Source organism: Anthonomus grandis, chromosome 14, assembly GCF_022605725.1.
Source record: "Anthonomus grandis grandis chromosome 14, icAntGran1.3, whole genome shotgun sequence".
Lineage (NCBI taxonomy): Eukaryota > Metazoa > Arthropoda > Insecta > Coleoptera > Curculionidae > Anthonomus > Anthonomus grandis.
The window spans coordinates 1,806,965-1,834,287 of NC_065559.1; the positions used below are offsets into that span (position 1 = coordinate 1,806,965).

General features: G+C 31.6%; 1 protein-coding gene across 4 annotated transcripts in view; it reads right to left on the reverse strand.

Annotated features, from left to right (window-relative positions):
- The window catches only part of LOC126744454 (harmonin), a 98,611-nt gene that overhangs the window by 23,178 nt on the left and 48,110 nt on the right, over nt 1-27,323 (reverse strand). For all 4 annotated transcript variants that reach the window (XM_050451888.1, XM_050451887.1, XM_050451886.1 and 1 more), the window contains exons 4-10: nt 26,278-26,386; nt 16,224-16,248; nt 16,027-16,167; nt 15,823-15,967; nt 15,489-15,711; nt 13,091-13,536; nt 9,335-9,529 (exon numbers count right to left, since the gene is read on the reverse strand). In XM_050451888.1, coding sequence (XP_050307845.1) covers nt 9,335-9,529; nt 13,091-13,536; nt 15,489-15,711; nt 15,823-15,967; nt 16,027-16,167; nt 16,224-16,248; nt 26,278-26,386 — 1,284 coding nt within the window. The remainder of the gene's footprint in view (nt 1-9,334; nt 9,530-13,090; nt 13,537-15,488; nt 15,712-15,822; nt 15,968-16,026; nt 16,168-16,223; nt 16,249-26,277; nt 26,387-27,323) is intronic.

Below are 27,323 nucleotides of genomic sequence, written 5' to 3' on the forward strand. Positions count from 1 at the left end.
AATTTTCTCAAGTCCTCCTGTTGATTTTTGGTCAGATCTTCCGAAATCCCAATTTTTGTTCCTTTTAGTTTCTTGAGATTAACCAGTACATGCTTTTTTCTTAAAAAACTTACAAACTCGATTTTGATAGGACTATTTTCGGATTTTCCTAACAAATATACATCGCTTATATCTCGTTCGGATATGTCTGTTCCTAGTACCTGATTCAGATCTTGACAAAGTTTAGAGACATTGTAAACTACTTCCTTATTAATGCCAAAAACAATAATATTTTTCTTTTTGCTTTTTATTTCATAGTTTTCAATTTCTTCTTTAAAAGAAGTATTTTCCACTTCAAGTTTTTTTATTTTTGTCTCTAACTCCTCCAATATACGAGATTCACTGTCCCTTATAGATTTTTTTAGTTCTGCTCTAGTGTTCTGTAGCTCAAGTAATAATTTGTTGACCGCTACTTCATCCATTCTCATGTACGGGCCGCTTTAACGATTCAGTACCGTCTTATCAGTGCAAGACAGTATCTAGTACCCGTGAACTTGCTGTTTTTACGAGGTAAATCCACGAATACGAACAACTGCACGAGGTATATACAGGCATTTATAATTGCAATTTGTTGCTTGCTTTGTTTCCAAATTCAAAATATGAACGAACAATTTAATTCAGTAGCACTAATTTATATATTTGTAACTAAATTTAAACATTTATTTTACTTTTAGAATTAATAAATACAGTTTTACTTCGGAACGAACTTAACAAAAGAAAAAAAAGTCAAATATACTCCCACTAGTCACTGATAATAATTAAACATTAAACTGGAATCTATAAACTGGACAAAATTGAAAACATAACCTTTAAACATCGGGGAACCACCAAAACAAACCTAGCTAATAGCTGAAATGAACCGAATACGAAAGATAGGCTCAAATGTAAAATGAGTCATTTGATTTTACGTTCAGTCGGTCGGTCTTGGTTCTGCTCCTAGATCCTTGTCACATCGATCGCGATCGCGATCGCCTATCTAGTTCGCAGTGAACGAGCCTTTAAGGTTGTTGCGAACTAGTTCATCTCGTTCACTACGGAGAGTAGTTCATTCGAACTAGTTCGTTCGTGAACTACACATCTCTAAAACAGAGAGTGTGACAATTGCAGGATGTGTCAATGCCCTTGGAATACCAATACCTCCTATGATTATTTTTAAAGGAAAGTGGCTAAAGCCAGAATTACATGATAATTTGCCACCAGGAACTCTAGTGGAAAAATCAAGTAAAGACTACATGACTAAGGAACTTTTTAAAGAATTCCTCAAGCCCGATACAAAAGTCCAGGAAGGTGCCTCTTAGTTTTTGATGGTGCAGCTTGTCATCTTGATTTGTCAATTGTTGATGTTGGAGACTCACTTGATATAGATCTCTACTGTTTGCCATCGAATACCACACATGAGCTTCAACCCCTCGACAAATCTGTATATCGTTTATTTGAGCATCATTGGGATAATGAGGTATTATTATTCTTGGATCAGAATCCTAACAAAAAGCTGACTTTCAAATGTTTGGTCTAAATGCATGACACATAGTAACATTATAAACGGTTTTAAGGCTACTGGTCTGTTTCCATTAAATCCCGAGGCAATTCCAGAAACAGCATTTGCTCCTTCAATTCTCTCAGACGTACCGGCACCGGATGATACCAATAAAGAAAATAGGCGTCCACCTGAATCTCCTCAACCTGGTCCGTCTGGAATGGCATCCAACAAGTCTGGCAAATTTTCCTATTCCAATGTTTACTCTTTTGACTCGGATTCGACTGATGACCATATCCCTCTTGCTGAATTAAAGAGACGAACAATAAAAGTCACTTCTTTTAATGAGCTTTTGCAGTAAAAACTAATGAAAAACTTTAAAAAAATCGAAAAAAAGCTCTAAACTACAAAGGAACTCCAGTCACTTTTACCGAGGAGAACAAAAGTCGTGCCAAATTGAATGAAGTAATTAAAAGCTCCAGGGAAAAGTTAAGTACCGAATGGTATTGCCATGGATGTGAGGAAGACAGGCAGGCCGATATGAGGCAGTGCAGCAAATGTCTTAAATGGTACCATGAGGAATGTGTTGGCTTAACAGTCAATGACATGGATGATTTTAAGTGTCCCGATGGCTGGTAAACTTCGCCCAATTAACGAGTTGTGCTATTTTTATGTATAGGCTTTATTAAACCTCCATCGGATAATTTGCGTTATTTTTCTTAATATTTATTTTTTGTTTTTTAGAGATTATTTTTTTAAGTTTGTTAAAATTAATATAACCTTATAAGCACTTTGGTGTATTAAACTAAATATTAACATTACAGTCTTTCACTTTATTCAATTTTTTTCTTAGCTAGGCCTTATTCCCCTCAAGTACCTATATTCAATCAACGGTGTTAGGACGGTCATATTTTTAATTCTCACTTTGTTATTAAGTGTCCTAAAAAAAAGTAAGTAAATGCTAATGAGAAATAAATAAATCAATAAAATTGAGACTAATATATCGAATGATCCTTTAAAATCTGCGGCATCCCAGTTATAATGGTATCAAATATAGTAAACCTGCTTGTTTCGGTTTTTTTTTTCTGGAAATAGTTGATCAATTAAAGTTTTTCTCTATCTGAGATGGTTCCTCAATTTTTTTTAGAAAATGTAAAAATACAATGCAGATTCATTTATTGTTCAATAATTCATTAAGTTCTGTTGAAGGATGTGACAGATTCCAAAAATGTTGGAATTACTGGGGATAAAAAATTAATTTAGGATTTTCAACATGTTTTCTACAAACCATAATTTCATTACGGTTTCTACAACAGTTTTCAGTATAGATGATGATTCTTTAAGATAATTATGACTAATAATTAATTAATTGATTATTAATATACTTGTTTTTCGTCATCACATTTTCCAATTATAGTCTCGACCTGAAATTGTATATTTAACATAATAAGTCCTCTATGCACACTATAGATAATAAAAAATACGCACTATTTAATACTTTCACTCATAGTTTATTGAACTTGTATATATGAAAATAAATAACGAGGAAGAATATGAAAAAAAATGCGGATTTCCTATTCCAATGATTACCCAATAATTATTTTATTACTGTTTTAGAATTTTACGTATTCTGCCTTAATAAGGGTCAATTCTTAACAAAATTAAACTTTTTTTACATTTAATTTCATTACTTATAAAACAATATGATATAACACTTACTTCATAAGTTTGTAAAATAAACACCGGTTTATTCCCTTTGGCTTTCATTATGAGCACTGTACAAAAAAAAATATACACTAAATTGAAAATAGTACCATGCAAGAGGAACAACACCATTAAATTCCGACCTGTGTCGTTATAATGCGAATTAGCATCATCGTTACTATATACGCGACGACGTTTCCGTCTCGAAATTTCATCGAAAACTAAATAAAAGCGCACAACAATAATCAGGTAGGAAAAAAAAATGTATAAACAATTAATTTTCAACGTTGTTGCTCGCGCTAGCAACTCGCTTGTTCCACTCGAGCGTGTGGATTATTTGTTGTACAATGAGTATGGAAAATTGTACAATGTTCGCTTTCGTTTATTTGTTATAAAGGTTCACGATTTATTTGGAAAAGATGTTTGGCAAACTCGCATGGCAATCTAATCCAAGTAATTAAAAATGGAAATTTGTCAACAGTTTTTTCTTAAATCTACATTTTTCACGGTTTAATTAGAATATTTTCAATCGGTTAAACAATGAAATTTAATTCATAAAGGATGACTTAAGTTTTGACGAAATTATTTGTAGTAACACTCTGATAAATATTGAACTGTGAAATTTGCTTAGAATTAAAACGTAACTCTTCTACAGATGACGATAAATTAAAGTAACGGTATTAAATTTAATTAATCTAAAAGATGAGACATGAATCATTTCATATTTACTAAATAACGTTTTTATTACAGGCGAGTTTTCTCAAGGGCTAAAAACGTTAAAATCACGTCAATTTTTGAATGAATCATTATAATAAGAACTTTATGAAAAGTCCTGAAGAAAGTTAGTAAAAGGAGGTTGAAGTTTTTTATTTATGATAATACATTGCTTGTTCAAGTATTGGATGAAGGAAAAACATGGTTGTAGTATTTATTGATTCAAAATAGGCATTTGACTCAGTTACTTCGAGTCTAGGAGTTTTGCTACTTAAACAATGTAAGTTAATGTATAAAATGCTTAACAACCAAATATATTGTGATTCTAGTTTAATGTTTTCAATTGAAATTCTCTGTATGTGAATGTATTATACAAATTAAATTATTTAAATTTTAATTGAATTACTAAAACAAAGAATTGGAGATGCTTGTAATTCAATTTCCATTGAAGAAATGAGAAATTCTTTTAACATTTTTAGAAAATATATTGATTGTAAATTTAAAATAAATAAATAAAATAAATTTTCTTGTTGAATTAGACGTACTATGTACATTTTATTACAAACGGAGGGTGGTTTGTAAGTCTTAGATGAGTGATTTAAATACTGGATAAATAAATTAGTTAGTTTTTTTCTAATAATTTAACATGAATAAAAAAATTATTAGTACACAAAATGGTTATGGAATTCGGTATTCGAGCATAATTTTGCATTCTAAACAACTTTTTCTTATAAAATATTTTTATATCTTGCCTAGAAATACCACTTTACCTACTCATAAAATTAAAAAATGCTCGTATGCTTGATTTAAAAAAAATAAAAATAAGCTAAATTGAATTTTTAATCAAGCAGGGCTGGATGCCAAATGGTCAAATTTTAACTTCAATTTTTTTTATCATTCTTACGTTTAAATTCGCTCATTCTGGGACAAACTGTATAGTAGAACAAACGCGTGAATGAATGAACCAATATTAACATTCATAAAATATTTTGTTTTCATCCTTTTAGGTTTCAAAAAAATCACTAATTTGATTCGAAATTCAATAGTACGTCAAAAAACGTTTAGATATTTTTTTTGAAAAAAAAACCACGTCTTCAAGACGTCATTTTGCAACCAAGGTTTCGAAGAGATGAAAAATTACAAAAATATGGCCCAAAAGCCTAGAAGAGATAAAACATTAGCTCAAATGCCTTGAATAAGATGAAAAATCACTGCAGAAGCCTGAAACATACAAAAAATTAGCCTAAAAGGCCGCTTTGAGTAGAAAATCAAACTTATAGCAGTAGTAGAGAGAAAATTACTGCGAGCGCATACCCCCTGTGCGTTTTACAAGTCCTAGATCCCAATCGTTCTTAGTACAACTGCAGGAATGAGTTTCTTTAAGTAAAAATTGCAAAATTTCAGGCAACTGTTGATTTGTTAAAAAGTGTACAACGCCGGAATGAGTATATAAATTTAAGCCCTAGTTTTATTACAATTTTATTGCAATAAGGACAGTAGGAAATCTTTAAAAATTCCTCAGAAGTGAATAGGACAATGCATTATTCCCTGAAACAAATAATACCAAATCTAGTACAACCATAAGAACAATCCCGACCATTTTTCTGTATTCCGCTACAGGTGGCTTTCGGATCCTATAACTTCGATATCAAGATAATCGCACCGTGTCTTTATTAAGCAACATTTCGGTACTTTTTGCAATCAATTAGATAAATACTCTTTAATTGTAATAAGCGTCAGGTTCTTCGCATCATTAAAAATCGTTTGTTTAATTCAGTTCTTAATGCGTATCGAAATTTGAAGTTAAGAAATGTGCAGGTTGATCAATTAAGCGTCTTACCAAGGATGTATACGTATATACTTCGGAAAAAGCATGTTAATGAATACAGTATGAAACATTTTCTTAAAAGAATTAAATTTTAGGTAACAATGACAACATCCATGACCACCTGGAATCAAAGTTGGATAAAGTGGTTCCTTGGCTGAACGATCTACCGGGACATTTTGCTTGATATCCCAGTTATTATTGATCTTAGGAGATTTTTTTACATAAACAAAGTTAAAGACAACTCAATGTCCTTTAAAAAACTCTTATACAACTTTTACGTAACATTAACAGAATTCAAGATATCCTGTGATCAAGTTGGTTAAAAGGGCTGCTGCTTTAAATCGCCTACCTGGACATTTTGCTTGATATCTCAGTTAATATAGGTCTTGTTGTTATTGTAATATAGTCTTAAACTACACAAAGTCTCGGTTTCAAAAGTGTTTATTAATTCTAGCAATAGGTTACACGTATTTCTCTCATATTAAGAGCATCATCAGACCTTAAAAATCGACTACAAACAGTACATGTTTTACGGCGACTGTGTGACTTTGTGAGACCGAGACTTTGTACAGTTCCCTTTAGAATTGTTGAAACTAGGTCTTTTTGAGAAAATGGACGACTTCCTTCAATATTGTAATATAGAGCTAAAGTTGAAAAAAAAAGATCGATCAATGACGTTTTTACACGCTTTTTATTAGCTCGGGTCGTATCTATGTATGTAACGGAATCTTCGTGCTTAATTTTCACTGGTTTCTAAAAGTTTGATCAACTTGAAACTTTGCACACATATCATATCAAGGACCGATGACAATGTATTAATTTGATAACAGGTTCCTATTATTCTTGTCCTAATAAGAATAATTAATTCCAGGATTAATTAATTCTTTTTTTTTTAGATGCTCTGTAGGAGAGTACGAGAGATAGAGCTTGTTTATTCCTTACACATGCGTGGGTACTAATAAGTCTCATAAACGCAGGTTACTCTAATTAATATTCATATAAGTCGAACAATCAATCATAATCAATTACCTCAGAATAGAATTATAATAAAATTTAAGTTATTAACAAAACATTTCAAATCAACTAAACACTCACTAAACGGACAGGCTTTTATTGCTAATCGAACTGAAAAGTAGAAAATAATTTTTAATTACACAGAGTTTTTGTTACAGTAGTAGAAGGTCGGACAGTTAATCATAATTAATTACCTCAAATAAAAATTACAATAAAATTTAAGTTATTAACAGAATAGCTCAAATCAGAGTAAAAAACGCGGAGTGCATTTTCATAACTCTTCTCTCATAGTTGCCAATAGAATAATTGTCATATTTAATATATCGAGTACCCCACACTTTTTTACTTTGATTTGATTTTGATTTTGATTTTTAAACTATTAATTATTATTAAGGCTGCTGTATCGCTATTTTAACAACAACTTCCTACTCGTCATACGTGTGGTTGAACAGAGAACGTCTCTCTATAGATGCGTGATATTCAAAGTTCTACGATTTAAATTATTTCCTGCTTTTTTTTTAAATAATGAAAATGGTACTATACATGTGTCTGTTTGCTACGTAAAAATTAATTACCGGGTAACTCCCGTAAGATACCCCTTTTTTGTATCTTTTTTGTATTCTCTTATGCTATATTTAATGGTTTAGTAGACTTCGCCATTATTTTCTATGTATGTATGTATGTATTTGTTCTTTTGGATTTAAATAAAAATACTTTAGGGAGTTGAATTAAATGAAAATAAAGAAACGTGGATAAAAGTTGATAAAATTGCTAATTTGCGTAATTGTTATTTAAAAAAAAAACGTTTTTTTTAAATATTTATAAAAAGTACAAGTAATGTTACGTCAATTAATTTACTATAATTCTACATATTTTTGTTATATGCCAAGTTAGAGCAGGAGGAGAGAGCCATAATGTCTTTCTTTAAGGAAAATTGTCTTTATTACTGAGATATGGTACCTCACCACCGTCGAAAAAAAGACCTTATAGGCCAAAATTACATATTGTAACAAAAATTTTATATTAGTTTTATATTATACTCTTTAAAGCAGGTGGGAAAGCTCACAAAAGCGGGATACCCTAATTTGTTTGACATTTCAGTTATTTTTTTGACACTTAAAATAAATAAAGTATTTTCAAAAGGGCTAAAAAATTATTATGTTTAAGTTTTTAGCCCTTAATGTAACAAAATACTACTACAAATAAAAATTATTGTAAATGAAAATTAAAATGCTTATTTTAAGGGATAATTCGTAGTTAAAAAATCGTTATAAAGTGAACGAATTGAGGTTAAATATGAAGATTTAGATACTTCAAATGTAATTAGTAGACATTTTTTTTATTAATATTTTTTAATCGGACTCTCATGTGTTTCAGATTATATTTTGTAGACTAATTTTAATTTTTTTCAAGGCAGCTGAGATGATTTTCCATGCGTTTTAAGCTCCTGGAATTTTTTTTAAATTTTTTCAGTTAATTGAAATGATATGTCAAGTGGTTTAAAGTCCTGGAATAATTTCTAATCTTTTTCAAGTTATTAAGATAATTTTTGAAAATCTCCAGTCAATAGAGATGATCTTTTATCGTTGAATCAGCTGGACTAATTTTTTCTAGACAGTTGAAATTATTTTTTATGGAATTCACACAGGATTCAAAAATGAGTCCAAAATTGAAACAAAAAACCAAACTTTAAAGCAACAAAATTGAAACCAGTAGAGGGCGACCAACACATTTTAACTTTCTCTAACCTCATTCAAACTTATTAATCAAACTCCACTTACTTGCGCCTATTTTAAAGATGTCAGGAACTTGTTCCGTGCTCATACTTTTTGAAAAAATCAGTTTCTTCAGGACAGTTTTTAAATTTGGGAAATTGGTAAGTTTTTGGATTTTCTTACGAGTTTTCCGGGTTAATGGAGTAATTTTTTAAGCATTTAAAATAAAATTTTGTTTTATTCCAGGCTTTTAAAATCACAGGTTTTCTATTTTCCGAACAGTTGAAGTGATTGTTTATGACTTCCAGACATTAATCGTAATTCTGTGGGTTTTCCAGAAAACTAGATTAATTTTCTATTTTATTTCAGATATTTAATGAAAATTTTTATACTTTCCAGGAATTATGCGTATTTTTCTGTCTTCTACACGTTTAACGAAATTTTGTAACATAAAACGGAAATTTAAAAATTAACCCCATATGAAATAAAATTGTTAATAAAGTGTACTTGTTTTTTTTAATAATAATAATAATAATATTCTTTATTTAGCACCTGGATAGAACATATAACAAACATTTCATTTTACATGTGTGTAAATTATAATTGATTGTTTAAAAAAATTAAAAACTTTTCTATTAAACATATTCAGTGATGTTGCTTCTTAAATATTTACTGGTAGGTTGTTAAACAGGCGAATTCCATCAAAAAACAGTGATTTTTGCGTTATGGTCCAAAGAAATCAGTAGTTTTGACCATATAAAACACTAAAGTAGATGATGGTTTGTTTGAAACGTCGGATATCAAACTATTAGTACCTTGCATAGAAAAAATACCTTTACTTACATCGTTTTCCATCGACGAGGTTTTACTGGGATCCTCGTCAGTCGGTTCGTTATTCTTAAACATTCTCTGATGGGCCTTCTTGAACTCGTCCATAAGTTTACTGTGCTGGTGCTGTTTGTCGTCGTCCACGTTTTTCAGGATTTTCTTAATTTGCAGTTGTTCTTCTATGGACGGTTTCTCCGACAACGCTTTTTTCTGGAATAAAGTCTACATGAAACTTTTAGAAATCCTCCAGCCACCCTTCCCCCCATAGCTGTAATTGCATCGTCAGTTTTGCAACAACAGCTGACCGATTCAATCAGATGTTAATTTTTGGTTAAAAATTAAGCATTTGAGATCAAAGTTTATGCATAAGGTACTACGTTTATCCTTTACACCAACATTGACGATAAATCTAGTATAGAAAACTTCAATGACCTAATTTTTTTTATCAAAATTAGATAAGTATTTCATGTCTTCCAGGCATTTGAGGTCATTTTTTATCACCTCCCTGGCATTTAAAATAGAACCACTTTTCCAGGCTTCTGGAATTAAATTCCACTTCGTTTAATGTCATATTTGATTTTATTCCAGGCTTTTGAGGTATTTTATATGGTTTTTATAGGTTTACAAAAAAAGCGAATTTTTCATTTGTTCCAGACTCCAAAGGCTTGCTGGGTATAAAAAGTATAAAGTATAAAAAGTACAATAAGTTAAAAAAACTATCTTCAGATATTTTAAAAGTTTTTCAGGTGTTCAAAGTCATTTTCATGACGTTCCAGACACCTGGGGGTCAATTTTAAGTTCTCCCAGGTGTTCCAAATCACTTTTCATATCGTCCAGGCTTTTGGAGTGAAGTTTCATTGTTTATGTCTTTTAGGGTATAAAGAGTGACTCCGTGGTTTGAAAAACGTAAAAAATTCATTTAAATGCCGAATTAATCGAACCCTAATTACTGCTTTTTGTTGTTTAAAAACAGTTAAAATATTTATAGAGTTTCCCTAGAAAATACTAGAATAATTTTCTGATCAAAAGGTTACTCTGACAAGCTTTGAAGATAGTTTTTCTATATGTTACTTAAAATTGAAATCCCTATTAAAGCAGTTTTTTGCCTCCAGTTTACATGGATAAATAGAAAATTTACTTTATTACAGTTATAGGTTAGGGTTGGTAGGTTAACGATTAAAAAGAAATATTTATCACTTTAGAAAAACTATTACTTACTGAAAAGAATCATTAAAAAACTCCTCAAGGCTATAATAGGCAAAGAAAAATTACACGAGTAGGCTCCAAAAGCCTAGAAGAAATCAAAAATTCATTCATTCAAACGCCTGGAATAGGATGACAAGGGCCTTCGAGAGCCTAGAAGATACAAAAAATTATCCCAAATGTTAAAATTAGAACAAAAATTACTCCTGGAAGAGATGAAAAATCACTTCAAAAGCCTGGAAGAGACAAAAAATTACCCCAAATGCCTGGAATGAGATGACAAATCAATCCGAAAGCCTGAAAAATAACCCTAAACCGTTCCGTTCCGTCTTTTCTAATGCAGGTGTAATTTACTGGAAAACATCAATGTCCAACCAACATTGAGAAAAACACTTTTACTGACTTTAGCCCGGCCAATGTTAGGAAGAACTGGTAATTACTTCAAAAATAATCCTTGCTGGGATAATTTCCATAGTACCATATATCAGATATCTATCAACTTATTTAAAGTCCAGTTCAGAGATCTATTAGAATCTTTGATGTGCCGCACTAAATAGTGCGTGCGTCTATGTCGTATTTATTGTCGCATGTTTAAATGGCAATATTTTATATAATTTATCTATGGAATCGTTTCGAAGGTACGTAAAACACCACAAGAAAATTATTATTAGAAAGAAATTAACATCAAAAAATTGACCGCGGACTAAAATTCAAGCATTTTACAAAAAACACTTTTCACCTCTTTTAAGCCAATCTATTAAACAAAGATGCATTCCGGCGATTCCTACTTTAGGCTGTGCAAGTGATTGTGTATCTCTCTCTATCCCACTGATTACGGGGCCGTACCCAGATACATATTTGGACTGTTTTTGTATTAATTTTTTAAAGGGATCTTTAAGGAGGTTATTATTTGATGCGCTTTGCCGATTTTGCTTTTTACACGTTTATGAAAGTGGAGAATTTAGAATTTGGCCTGTATTCGTTTAAATTTTTTGCAGTTTTTACTGTGAGAAGTGTGTTTGTTTTAATATTATACTTAAAGACCTTAAAATGTTTAGATTTTCTCGAAATTTAACAAATGTGTTTGTGCCGGCTTATGGAGACCGTGGGTGCACAAGAAAAACAATAACATTTGTGGTGAAAACAATAAGAGTGATCCGGACAGTGATTTAGACTCAGATAGTTCATTTTCTGGTATTGAGAAAGCAGAGGAAGAAGCCAGGGCAGTAAAAGCTACAGGGGAAAATCAAGGGTTTTTAAAACGTATTTAAGTACAGATGCCAAACAAATTTGTTTAAGGAATGATCCTCAGATCACAAGTGATTGTAGTGCTTTGCAAAAAATAGTGTTTTTAACTTCCTTCAGCGACAAAATAATGACTGCTTCTTCCTGCATTCTCTGGGAAAAAGTCCCTTTTTTTGCCATAGTAAGAAAACCCCTTTTTACAGTTTTTTGTCGATTATTTGTCTTACAGAGGCACTATAAAACCAGTTTTATTATTTTTTTTTATAGTTACTGCCACATTTGTTCTGTCCCAGAGAGGCAGGACTACTTCCTTTATAATTCACTGGATAAAAAAAGGCTATTTTACATCTGAGTTGTAATTATTTAAAAAAAAAATATTGTAAATTTATTATTATTAATTAAATTTAAAAATTATTTCTGCTACTCGTGTTCACTTTTTAAATCTGTTTTAGTATCCATATGCTTCAGTGCGACTGTGCGAAATGAAGTTGGAATACATAGCGGCAAGATAGAAACTGGTTCCTTCCTTAATAGAAGACACTGCTAATGAAAAAAGGAAAAAAAAGGAGTAGTAATATAATAGTATATAATCTCTCCTATTATGCACAGTAACTAAATATGAGACAAACAAATTAATAAATATTACATTCAGGGTGCAAAGTGTGTTTTTTTTTAATAAGTAAAACTTGTGTCTTTTACACGCATCAGATATAGACAGCTAGATGATTTTTGATGTAAAAGTTTATTTCAAAAATATACTTCCACTTTTCTGACTGCATAATCACTTTTTATCCAAAGTACTTTATATAAAGATGAGGGTTTTCATGAGTATATTATGATAATAATATACGATAATATCTATTAAGGACATTGGATGTGACAGCCTAAACTTATTAAACAAAAAATTTTTGGTTAAACTGATTTTACGTACCTAAATCTTATAGTAAAATTAAATATTACCTTGCTATCAACTATCCCGAATTTCTAGCTTAATAAAAGTAATCCCGAATAATCAAATTTTAAATATAAATAAATTTTAAGGCCGGACCTGTGCAACTTTTCACGCTTGAGTGGCTGTCAGACGTCTAACAAATTAGTACGTGGGCGTATGTAGTCAAATTTTACGAATCAAATGTATAAATTTTTCAAAAAATGCTTAAAACTGGAATGATTAAATATCACTTAGAATATTACTTTATGACTTTTTCCACATAAAATTATGCGATTTAAACATGCATCCCATGTGCCAGTACAAGCAACACCGGCACACAGACTATTCGCGGCACGTCAAAGATTCTAATAGATCTCTGAACTGGACTTTACCTGTCGCCTCTGCAACTCCATAGTAATCGCAGACGATAAACTGCTGGTGGTCATACTACTGGTAATGCTACTCGTGCAACTGCTCTTACTGGCTATGCTACAAAAACTACTGCTGGACGGACTCTTCATTAACGCCAAATGTCCATTGTCGTGTCTACTTGCGTCAACATCACTCCGATGTACATCCACCACGACCGTCTTAGTTTCACGTTGTTTTTGAGCAACTGCGTAAATGTCTTCCAGAGTTTCCTGATCCTGGATCGTACACGATTTCCGGTACGGGTTGTAGTTGCTGGTACTGCTGTACTCCTCGATGATCGGTTCTATTGAACCGTTATTGTGGATGGTGGTGCCGTTTTCTGTCAAGTTGATTATGGTCGGTTTAAATAGCGGTTTCTCCTCGGGGTCTTCGTCCCAGGTGTCCCATTTATTTGACGTGTTTAGTACTGAAAAATAGAAGCTGCATGAGATGTGAATAAATTAGATTTGGTTAATTTCTTTTATTATGCACTAGCCGTGTTGAAGTATTAAACATGTTCCAGATTCGAGGGTGAAAAAATCATGACGCACGACGCAACTCTTGGAAGGTTTAATTGATTTTAGTTTCATCTGAAAGCCAATGAGTTGTTTTACCTAAAAGGTCCGTACAAGATTTTTTGTAGGCACAACAGTTTTGAGTTAGTAAAAAGGTTCACAATAGATTGAAAAAAAAATTTGACACTGTTAAAGGCCTTACAAGAATTCAAATATATTGAAAACTCGTGAAACGATTTAATTGATTTTAGTTTTATATGGAAGCTGATGAGTCTCTTCACCAAAAAGGTCCTTATAAATTTCCATGTAAACACAAAGATTTTCTAGTTATTGAGTATTTTTTTTTTTATTAAGTTATTGTAAAAGTATAAATTATTTTCCAAGTTTTAGGAGACAATGATGATCTTTTAAATGATCGTGGACCAAAACGGGGACCACTCTGAAAAATTATGTTTTTGAACGATTTTCTCAATATATTCGGACTTGCTCAAGTTTATTTTGAAGGCGGTATCTATTGAGACGAACTAGAATAGTTCTTAATTGGTTCACCACTTTTCATGTCATTCAATCGTCTGTGATATCACAAATAGATTGAGTAGAACCTTGAAGAACCCCTAAGCTTGCATTGATAACATCTAAATGAAGTGCTTAATATGACTCTTAGTTTAATCGTACAAGGAATCTACAATTGAAGACGAGGAATTTTTCAGGATCTAGTGGTCAATTCTGTCAAACGCCTTGGAGAAATCGATATATCTGGCACACCTACTGCTTCTTCACTCTCCATTTAAAAAAGTTCAGATAGATATTAAATTAAATTTACTGGAAATGCTTAGATTTTCCTATAGCTGTTTCTAAATATAACAGAAAGCTAAGATAATGTTGGTTGAAATTGCTAAAATAGCTGTTTTTTTTAAAGAATATATGGAATTGCTTATTGGATACACGATTTCTTGTAAGTACAAGAGTTTTCGAGCTATTAAGTAGTTTTACACCGGATCGAAAAAATCTTGATACTGTCAAAGGCCTTATAAAAATCGAAATATATGGAAAACTAATGTGACGATTTTATTGATTTTAGTTTCATATGAAACCTGATGAGTTTCTTTACCTAAAAGGTCCTTACAAGTTTTCTTGTAGGTACAACAGTTTTCGAGCTATTAAGTAATTTCACAATAATTTGAAAAAAAGTTGATACCGTCAAAGGCCTTACAAAAATCCAAATTTACGGAAGATTTATGTGACAATGTTATTGATTTTAGTTTCAAATAAAAGCTAATGAGTTTCTTTACAAAAAAGAGTCCTACAAGTTTTTTTGTAGATACAACAGTTTTTCAGTTATTAAGTAGCTTTACAATGCATTGAAAACAAAAACTTGATACTGTCAAAGGCCTTACAAGAATCCAAATGTATGGAAAACTTATGTGACTATTTCATTGATTTTAGTTTCATATGAAACCTGATGAGTATTTTTACAAAAAAGGTCTTAAAAGTTTTCTTGTAGGTATAGCAATTTTCGAGTTAATAAGTAGCTTTACAATGCATAAAAAAAAACTTGATACTGTCAAAGTCCTTATAAGAATCCAAATGTATGGAAGACTCCTGTAAAGACTTATTTCATTTTAATGGCATGTGAAAGCTAATGAGTTTCTTTATGAAAAAGGTCTCTACACATTTCCTGATAAGTTCAACCATTTTGGAGTTAATACCCATGGATCTTGACCCAGTCAAAAGTTTTACAAAAATCTGAAAAACTGGGAATTATTATCAAATTTTGAATGTTTTTCTATAAATTGCTGGAAAAATCCACATCCTTCATATGCTAGTGCTAATAAAAGAGCTATCATATACCGTACATACTAACAATTCTTAAATTTATCCAAATGGTTAAGCCTCTCTCCCAAATCCAGGTTTTCTTCTTTCACGATGGAAAGCCGCTTGGAATCGGACCACGGAGGACTTTGGTCTTCTGTTACCGAACTGGCCGAGCTGTTGTACCCGCTGGATTCTCCAGGGAACAAGTCCAAACCAGCCCCTTTTCTCACCAACAGGTTGAGCTGTCGCGAGGATTTCATTAAGCTGACCGCCTAAAAAAGAGGACACTTCACTTCTATCATCGCTTCTTCTTGTTCTTCTTTATTCCCTCTCTTTTGTTATTTCCTGTACTACTTACCGCACTTAGTTTCTCCATAACATACCTCATTAAAATTGATATCCGAAAAATCCACGTTGTTACAGTACAAAATCTGATCACCCGGCCTCAGTCCGGCATCTCTCGCTATCCCGCCCTCTTTACTAAACTGAACGAATATCCCCGGTTTCCAGTCTGGCCCTTTGGAAATCCTGAAAAATGACCAAATCAATTATTAAACGTATTTCTTGTAATTGATCATTGCACTAACCCGCAACCCAATTTACTTTTTGGTGCCACCACGATGGTGATTCGCACGTCGTTCAGTTTCTCACCCAATTGGGGTGAGCCTCTGGTCGGTGACGATCCACAATCGGTGATTATTTGCCAACTCAATGCGTCCGTTTTTTTCCTGTAAGGACGTTATTGGTTAAACTACTTAGTTAGTTTTTGTTATGCTCTACTTACTCTTTCACTGGTATCATTCCGACCCCTATAAGAAAGAAAACAACGCATTAATAATATGAATAATAAAGTTCAGAAATCGAATCAAATATAAAACTTAAACTTATACCGATTGGCATCACACTAAGGTTTAATAAGGATCTCCATTGATCTTATCCTGTAGGAATAGTGGTATCATCTTTAAAAACTGAACATGAGGAGAAACAGGATTGGACTCTGAACCCTGAGGAACATCAGAATTAATGTCCATATAACTAAACCGACTGTTTTGGAAACAAAGATAAAACCCCTACTTCTTTAATAAAATACTGTGACTTGACATAATCAAAGCTTTGGATATGTCGCATAATACTACAGAAGCACATCACTCTTATTTGATACTCGTATATAACTCTTCAAACACCCGAAACATTGCGTCATTTGTTCTTTTACTGTCTTGAAAGACAAATTGCGAGGATTTAATCTTAGTAAGTGAAAGCAAAATAGAAATTAGTTTGAAGTTAGATGGTTCCAAAAAGAGGAGCAACTGAGGTTTTCTTTAGGACACTTGAAACATTAACTTTTTAATAGTTAAAGTTTTGGAATATTTATACTAATGCAAGAAAGCACAGTTAGTAAGAAAATAAGCGACTAGTTTTGCATTTAAAGCCAGATATGTACGGGTTGAAATCCGTTATAATTTTTTTAAAGCAACTTTTGCCATAAATACCCAAATTTCACAGTTAATCGGTAATAAAGTGCAAGTTACAATTGTTATCTAAGTTTCAAAATTAATTTTGTTTAATGTTTTATTTAATCAAATACAATGAACATTAAGCGTCTGTGTTAACTGAGAGAAATAATTAGAGGCATTGAAACATAATAAATAATTAAAAAGTTTCCGAGTTATTGAGGTTAGGCATGAGATTCTCAGTTATATGTGTTGGTTTACCAGGAGTGTATGAAAGTCACATAACTCAGAAAGTTGTTAAGTTATTTGAAAAATATATGAATATATCGACATATGAATGTTCAAAAATGTTCATTCATAATAACTCAATACGTTTTGACAAGAATCCTTTGAGTTTTTGAGGCTCTTACCTGAGAATTGGCTGACCAATGATAAACAGAAAAGAAAACCTTTAAATATTTGGGAATAAAGCGATGTTTTTCGAGTATAATTTGACAAATTAATGGAGAAAAACACTATTTTCAAGTAGTTCAAACACTATTAAGAAAATACAGCGAAGATATAGAAAAAGCTGCAAAAGTCAAATTTTCATTTATATTTAAATTAAAAACTGAAAAAAAATAGTTAAAATTTTAATTCGTTTGTGTATTTATAGTTTTTTTAAATTAATTTTTTTAAAATAAAATCGTTATTTCTAAAATAAATTTCTATAAAGAAAAAATATATTTTTTTTAACTTTTCTTCCTCTTCATCGTATTTAAATAGTAACGAAATAAACTAAGTCACAGGTCTCAAATTTATTCAATTAAAGTCAGAGAATTACACGTGTTTCGCACATACTAGGCATCATCAGATCCACCTGTGTATTCACTGATAAAAAAAAAAAAAAAGAAGCAGCAGAGAACAACCCTACATGATACAAGTCAAGGGTCGAAATTAAGTTAAAATTGGTAAAATAAGTTATGTAAACGATATCTTTGTCTGATTTTTTTCATTGGTACTTCTGGACCGATTGAGTTCTAACAAAAAATGTCTGGAAGCGAAAATATTAGGCTACTTAATGAAAGCAAAATTTCCTTTCCAGAAATCTTGAAATCTTCAAAATCGGTTAAAAAACAAGGAAGTTATAGTCATTTTTGTCTCCTGGACACTTTGGTCCTTGCATAGCTGACTTTTTTAAGTAAATATAATTGAAGCATTGGTACTTGTGGACCGATTGAGTTCTAACAAAAAACGCCTGGAAGAGAAAATATCAGTCTACTTAATGAGAGTAAAATTTCATTTCCAGAAATTTTGAAATGATCAAAATCGGTTAAAAAACAAGGAAGTTATAGTCATTTTTGTCTGCTGGACACTTTGATCCTTGCATAGTTGACTTTTACTATGCAAATTTATGTAACTTTAGTAATTCTGGACCGATTCAGATTAAACAAAAAACGCCTGGAAGAGAAAATATCAGTTTACTTAATGAGAGCAAAATTTCCTTTCCAGAAATTTTTAAATGATCAAAATCGGTTAAAAAACAAGTAATTCTGGATCGATTTAGATTAAACAAAAAACGCCTGGAAGGGAAGATATCAATCTACTTAATGAGTGCAAAATTTCATTTCCAGAAATTTTTAAATGATCAAAATCGGTTAAAAAACAAGAAAGTTATAGTCATTTTTGTCTCCTGGACACTTTGATCCTTGCATAGTTGACTTTTACTATACAAATTTATGTAACTTTAGTAATTCTGGACCGATTCAGATCAAACAAAAAACGCCTGGAAGAGAAAATATCGGTCTACTTAATGAGAGCAAAATTTCCTTTCCAGAAATCTTAAAGTGATCAAAATCGGTTAAAAAACAAGGAAGTTATAGTCATTTTTGTCTCCTGGACACTTTGATCCTTGCATAGTTGACTTTTGCTATTACAAATTTATGTAACTTTAGTAATTCTGGACCGATTTAGATTAAACAAAAAACGCCTGGAAGGGAAGATATCAATCTACTTAATGAGTGCAAAATTTCATTTCCAGAAATTTTTAAATGATCAAAATCGGTTAAAAAACAAGAAAGTTATAGTCATTTTTGTCCCCTGGGCACTTTGATCCTTGCATAGTTGACTTTTACTATACAAATTTATGTAACTTTAGTAATTCTGGACCGATTCAGATTAAACAAAAAACGCCTGGAAGAGAAAATATCAGTTTACTTAATGAGAGCAAAATTTCCTTTCCAGAAATTTTTAAATGATCAAAATCGGTTAAAAAACAAGTAATTCTGGATCGATTTAGATTAAACAAAAAACGCCTGGAAGGGAAGATATCAATCTACTTAATGAGTGCAAAATTTCATTTCCAGAAATTTTTAAATGATCAAAATCGGTTAAAAAACAAGAAAGTTATAGTCATTTTTGTCTCCTGGACACTTTGGTCCTTGCATAGTTGACTTTTACTATACAAATTTATGTAACTTTAGTAATTCTGGACCGATTCAGATCAAACAAAAAACGCCTGGAAGAGAAAATATCAGTCTACTTAATGAGAGTAAAATTTTCTTTCCATAAATTTTGAAATAATCAAAATCGGTTAAAAAACAAGGCAGTTATAGTCATTTTTGTCATCTGGACACTTTGATCCTTGCATAGTTGACTTTTACTATGCAAATTTATGTAACTTTAGTAATTCTGGACCGATTTAGATCAAACAAAAAACGTCTGGAAGAGAAAATTTTAGTCTACCTAATGAGAGTAAAATTTCCTTTCCATAAATTTTGAAATAATCAAAATCGGTTAAAAAACAAGGAAGCTATAGTTATTTTTGTCTCCTGGACCCTTTGATCCCTGCATAGTTGACTTTTGCTATACAAATTTATGTAACTTTAGTAATTCTGGACCGATTTAGATTAAACAAAAAACGCCTGGAAGGGAAGATATCAATCTACTTAATGAGTGCAAAATTTCATTTCCAGAAATTTTTAAATGATCAAAATCGGTTAAAAAACAAGGAAGTTATAGTCATTTTTGTCTCCTGGACACTTTGATCCTTGCATAGTTGACTTTTGCTATTACAAATTTATGTAACTTTAGTAATTCTGGACCGATTCAGATCAAACAAATAACGCCTGGAAGGGAAAATATCAATCTACTTAATGAGGGCAAAATTTCCTTTCCAGAAATTTTGAAATGATTAAAATCGGTTAAAAAACAAGGAAGTTATAGTTATTTTTGTCTCCTGGACACTTTGGTCCTTGCATAGCTGACTTTTTTAAGTAAATATACTTGAACCATTGGTACTTCTGGACTGCTTGAGTTCTAACAAAAAACGCCTGGAAGAGAAAATATCGGTCTACTTAATGAGAGCAAAATTTCCTTTCCAGAAATCTTAAAGTGATCAAAATCGGTTAAAAAACAACGAAGTTATAGTTATTTTTGTCTCCTGGACCCTTTGATGCCTGCATAGTTGACTTTTGCTATACAAATTTATGTAACTTTAGTAATTCTGGACCGATTCAGATCAAACAAAAAACGCCTGGAAGAGAAAATATCGGTCTACTTAATGAGAGCAAAATTTCCTTTCCAGAAATCTTAAAGTGATCAAAATCGGTTAAAAAACAAGGAAGTTATAGTCATTTTTGTCTCCTGGACATTTTGATCCTTGCATAGTTGACTTTTACTATACAAATTTATGTAACTTTAGTAATTCTGGACCGATTCAGATCAAACAAAAAACGCCTGGAAGAGAAAATATCGGTCTACTTAATGAGAGCAAAATTTCCTTTCCAGAAATCTTAAAGTGATCAAAATCGGTTAAAAAACAAGGAAGTTATAGTCATTTTTGTCTCCTGGACATTTTGATCCTTGCATAGTTGACTTTTACTATACAAATTTATGTAACTTTAGTAATTCTGGACCGATTCAGATCAAACAAAAAACGCCTGGAAGAGAAAATATCGGTCTACTTAATGAGAGCAAAATTTCCTTTCCAGAAATCTTAAAGTGATCAAAATCGGTTAAAAAACAAGGAAGTTATAGTCATTTTTGTCTCCTGGACATTTTGATCCTTGCATAGTTGACTTTTACTATACAAATTTATGTAACTTTAGTAATTCTGGACCGATTCAGATCAAACAAAAAACGCCTGGAAGAGAAAATATCGGTCTACTTAATGAGAGCAAAATTTCCTTTCCAGAAATCTTAAAGTGATCAAAATCGGTTAAAAAACAAGGAAGTTATAGTCATTTTTGTCTCCTGGACATTTTGATCCTTGCATAGTTGACTTTTACTATACAAATTTATGTAACTTTAGTAATTCTGGACCGATTCAGATCAAACAAAAAACGCCTGGAAGAGAAAATATCGGTCTACTTAATGAGAGCAAAATTTCCTTTCCAGAAATCTTAAAGTGATCAAAATTGGTTAAAAAACAACGAAGTTATAGTTATTTTTGTCTCCTGGACCCTTTGATGCCTGCATAGTTGACTTTTGCTATACAAATTTATGTAACTTTAGTAATTCTGGACCGATTCAGATCAAACAAAAAACGCCTGGAAGAGAAAATATCGGTCTACTTAATGAGAGCAAAATTTCCTTTCCAGAAATCTTAAAGTGATCAAAATCGGTTAAAAAACAAGGAAGTTATAGTCATTTTTGTCTCCTGGACATTTTGATCCTTGCATAGTTGACTTTTACTATACAAATTTATGTAACTTTAGTAATTCTGGACCGATTCAGATCAAACAAAAAACGCCTGGAAGAGAAAATATCGGTCTACTTAATGAGAGCAAAATTTCCTTTCCAGAAATCTTAAAGTGATCAAAATCGGTTAAAAAACAAGGAAGTTATAGTCATTTTTGTCTCCTGGACATTTTGATCCTTGCATAGTTGACTTTTACTATACAAATTTATGTAACTTTAGTAATTCTGGACCGATTCAGATCAAACAAAAAACGCCTGGAAGAGAAAATATCGGTCTACTTAATGAGAGCAAAATTTCCTTTCCAGAAATCTTAAAGTGATCAAAATCGGTTAAAAAACAAGGAAGTTATAGTCATTTTTGTCTCCTGGACATTTTGATCCTTGCATAGTTGACTTTTACTATACAAATTTATGTAACTTTAGTAATTCTGGACCGATTCAGATCAAACAAAAAACGCCTGGAAGAGAAAATATCGGTCTACTTAATGAGAGCAAAATTTCCTTTCCAGAAATCTTAAAGTGATCAAAATCGGTTAAAAAACAAGGAAGTTATAGTCATTTTTGTCTCCTGGACATTTTGATCCTTGCATAGTTGACTTTTACTATACAAATTTATGTAACTTTAGTAATTCTGGACCGATTCAGATCAAACAAAAAACGCCTGGAAGAGAAAATATCGGTCTACTTAATGAGAGCAAAATTTCCTTTCCAGAAATCTTAAAGTGATCTAAATCGGTTAAAAAACAAGGAAGTTATAGTCATTTTTGTCTCCTGGACATTTTGATCCTTGCATAGTTGACTTTTACTATACAAATTTATGTAACTTTAGTAATTCTGGACCGATTCAGATCAAACAAAAAACGCCTGGAAGAGAAAATATCGGTCTACTTAATGAGAGCAAAATTTCCTTTCCAGAAATCTTAAAGTGATCAAAATCGGTTAAAAAACAAGGAAGTTATAGTCATTTTTGTCTCCTGGACATTTTGATCCTTGCATAGTTGACTTTTACTATACAAATTTATGTAACTTTAGTAATTCTGGACCGATTCAGATCAAACAAAAAACGCCTGGAAGAGAAAATATCGGTCTACTTAATGAGAGCAAAATTTCCTTTCCAGAAATCTTAAAGTGATCAAAATTGGTTAAAAAACAACGAAGTTATAGTTATTTTTGTCTCCTGGACCCTTTGATGCCTGCATAGTTGACTTTTGCTATACAAATTTATGTAACTTTAGTAATTCTGGACCGATTCAGATCAAACAAAAAACGCCTGGAAGAGAAAATATCGGTCTACTTAATGAGAGCAAAATTTCCTTTCCAGAAATCTTAAAGTGATCAAAATCGGTTAAAAAACAAGGAAGTTATAGTCATTTTTGTCTCCTGGACATTTTGATCCTTGCATAGTTGACTTTTACTATACAAATTTATGTAACTTTAGTAATTCTGGACCGATTCAGATCAAACAAAAAACGCCTGGAAGAGAAAATATCGGTCTACTTAATGAGAGCAAAATTTCCTTTCCAGAAATCTTAAAGTGATCAAAATCGGTTAAAAAACAAGGAAGTTATAGTCATTTTTGTCTCCTGGACATTTTGATCCTTGCATAGTTGACTTTTACTATACAAATTTATGTAACTTTAGTAATTCTGGACCGATTCAGATCAAACAAAAAACGCCTGGAAGAGAAAATATCGGTCTACTTAATGAGAGCAAAATTTCCTTTCCAGAAATCTTAAAGTGATCAAAATCGGTTAAAAAACAAGGAAGTTATAGTCATTTTTGTCTCCTGGACATTTTGATCCTTGCATAGTTGACTTTTACTATACAAATTTATGTAACTTTAGTAATTCTGGACCGATTCAGATCAAACAAAAAACGCCTGGAAGAGAAAATATCGGTCTACTTAATGAGAGCAAAATTTCCTTTCCAGAAATCTTAAAGTGATCAAAATCGGTTAAAAAACAAGGAAGTTATAGTCATTTTTGTCTCCTGGACATTTTGATCCTTGCATAGTTGACTTTTACTATACAAATTTATGTAACTTTAGTAATTCTGGACCGATTCAGATCAAACAAAAAACGCCTGGAAGAGAAAATATCGGTCTACTTAATGAGAGCAAAATTTCCTTTCCAGAAATCTTAAAGTGATCAAAATTGGTTAAAAAACAACGAATTTATAGTTATTTTTGTCTCCTGGACCCTTTGATGCCTGCATAGTTGACTTTTACTATACAAATTTATGTATCTTTAGTAATTCTGGACCGATTCAGATCAAACAAAAAACGCCTGGAAGAGAAAATATCAATCTACTTAATGAGAGCAAAATGTCCTCTCCAGAAATTTTGAAATGATCAAAATCGGTTAAAAAACAAGAAAGTTATAGTAATTTTTGTCTCCTGGACACTTTGATCCTTGCATAGTTGACTTTTACTTTACAAATTTATGTAACTTTAGTAATTCTGGACCGATTCAGATCAAACAAAAAACGCCTGGAAGAGAAAATATCGGTCTACTTAATGAGAGCAAAATTTCCTTTCCAGAAATCTTAAAGTGATCAAAATCGGTTAAAAAACAAGGAAGTTATAGTCATTTTTGTCTCCTGGACATTTTGATCCTTGCATAGTTGACTTTTACTATACAAATTTATATAACTTTAGTAATTCTGGACCGATTCAGATCAAACAAATAACGCCTGGAAGGGAAAATATCAATCTACTTAATGAGAGTAAAATTTCATTTCCAGAAATTTTGAAATGATCAAAATCGGTTAAAAAACAAGGAAGTTATAGTCATTTTTGTCTCCTGGACACTTTGATCCTTGCATAGTTGACTTTTGCTAAACAAATTTATGTAACTTTAGTAATTCTGGATCGATTTAGATTAAACAAAAACGCCTGGAAGAGAAAATATCGGTCTACTTAATGAGAGCAAAATTTCCTTTCCAGAAATCTTAAAGTGATCAAAATCGGTTAAAAAACAAGGAAGTTATAGTCATTTTTGTCTCCTGGACACTTTGATCCTTGCATAGTTGATTTTTGCTAAACAAATTTATGTAACTTTAGTAATTCTGGACCGATTTAGATTAAACAAAAAACGCCTGGAAGGGAAGATATCAGTCTATTTAATGAGAGCAAAATTTCCTTTCCAGAAATTTTGAAATAATCAAAATCGGTTAAAAAACAAGGAAGTTATAGTTATTTTTGTCACCTGGACATTTTGATCTTTGCATAGTTGACTTTTACTATACAAATTGATGTAACTTTAGTAATTCTGGACCGATTCAGATTAAACAAAAAACGCCTGGAAGAAAAAATATCAGTCTACTTAATGAGAGTAAAATTTCCTTTCCAGAAATTTTGAAATGATCAAAATCGGTTAAAAAACAAGGAAGTTATAGTCATTTTGATCTCCTGGACACTTTTGATCCTTGCATAGTTGACTTTTACTATACAAATTTATGTAACTTTAGTAGTTCTGGACCGATTCAGATCAAGCAAAAAACGCCTGGAAGGGAAAATATCAATCTACTTAATGAGAGGAAAATTTCCTTTTCAGAAATTTTGAAATGATCAAAATCGGTTAAAAAACAAGGAAGTTATAGTCATTTTTGTCTCTTGGACACTTTGGTCCTTGCATAGCTGACTTTGTCATCTGATGAAAAGTAGTGTAACCCATTACACAGATGGTGCCAGCCTGTTTTTAATCCTACTTAATGGCCATCCTGGGCTCTGGGAAAAGCAAACAAGCCCAAACAGATTACAAAGATACAAACATATAAAAAAAAATTATTAAATTCTTCATACAAAAATAAAGGTTTTGCTGAAAGCGAAGTCTCAGAACATTTTCAGATGTTATCATTTGACCCTCATTTATGATCCTTTTATTGTCTTTCTCTGATTGGGCAGCGTAGACGTTAGTTTTTAAACGCCTTCATAAAAAAATCACGTGGTGTTAAATCAGGCGACATAGCTGGCCGTTCCATAATTCCATTTAATCAGATCTGCCACATGTGTGATATAAATTTCTCTCCGGTTCATGTGATCGACAATATTTATGGTGGATCATTATTCTTGGGATTAAGACCCATATGTTTAAGTTATAGTTAGTATTGCAGTTAATTTAATTTAATTTTGTTAAATATTTGATTATCTTGTTAAACTTTTATAATTGGATTTTATATCATATTAATAGTTATTTGCTCTAATTTTTTTTGATAACTTTTGAGATTGCAACTTTATTTTTTTTTCTTTTATTTTTTTTAGGTTTGTTTTGTGTTCTTTTTTTTTAAACTATATTTTTCATTGTTTTGCAACTGTTTACTGTTATTGGGCAAGTCGCCTGTTGGAAATAAAGACTTATTATTATTATTATTAAGTCGCAGTTAAATGAATTAGAAAACAACAAAATCCAACAACCAACTTGGAGACAAGACGCACCATTTGGGGGTTTTAGGCAATACTCCTTCTACTACTGGCTTATTATAATCTGATACATTTTTCTATAAAAATAAGTTTAATTGAAGTTAGTCAATAAGTTTAGTCGTATGAATTTAATAATAAAATTCTGATAATTACTATGATCGCATCTCAGTGGACGAAAGAGAGATGCGGTCAATTTCCGGTGAGTGTTGCCTCTCTACATCCGCCGGACGGACGATATTAAATAAAGATCGCTATTTAAAATGATTATTATAAAAAAACGTATTTACCTCGGACTTTTAGCGTAAGATGTGTGTGGTTGGAAATGAGCTGAAGAACCTCCTTGTGGACGGCATCGTCGACCGCGAACCCGTTCACTCTGATAATCTGATCTCCTACCTACAAAAAATAAATGATCATCTCTATAACCCATGTTTGCTCTATAAATTTAAAAAACCTCATATACGCGTAAATAACATACCATAGACCTACCTATTTACCTTGTAAATTTATCGACGATGTCTCAATAATAGGCAATTATCATTTTATAGTACCCTAGCACGTATAATTTTATAGTCAACGCGGTCATTACGCATTATCTTTGCTTATTTTATGCGACGAGGTTCACTTATATCGTGAGGACAAAATACAGAGAAACAGATATAGAATCAATGGGAAAGTTTGACACATTGATTGCAGATTGATGAGCAGACTGATCAGGGCTGGTTCTATGGACTGACTCAGTATCAGAAGACAGAGTTATCAATAAATCCCAGTTTAAAAGTTTAAGATGGATTAGGAGTATAATAGATCACCTGGTTCTTCTTTTTGAAAAAATCTTGATGATGTCAAAGGCTTTACAAAAATTTAAATATTCCGATAATCCACTTTGATTGACAAGGATTTTATTGATTTTAGTTTAATATGAAAGCTGAGGGTATCCCAGTTTCCTCGTAAATTCAACCCTTCTGGAGATATTGAGTAATATTTCAATATATTGAAAAAATTTTGAGGCTGTCAAAGGCTTTACAAAACTCTAAATATTTTGAAAACTGAACGTACCGATTTTATTGATTTTACTTTCATATTAAAGCTAATGAGATTCTTTATCAAAAAGGTCCTAACAAGTTTCCTTGCAAATTAAATCGTTCTAGAGATATTGAGTAAGTCAAATCACGAAAGCAATCTATTTGACTTTTATCTGAGAACAGGAAAAAGAACTGGACTCTTTGTCTATCTTCATAGATCTCACAGAAGCCTTTGATAAGGTAAATGACCAATATTGCAATGAAAATGTTGCCTAATGTTGTTGAGTGATTCTTAAGAGTTCGTGGGT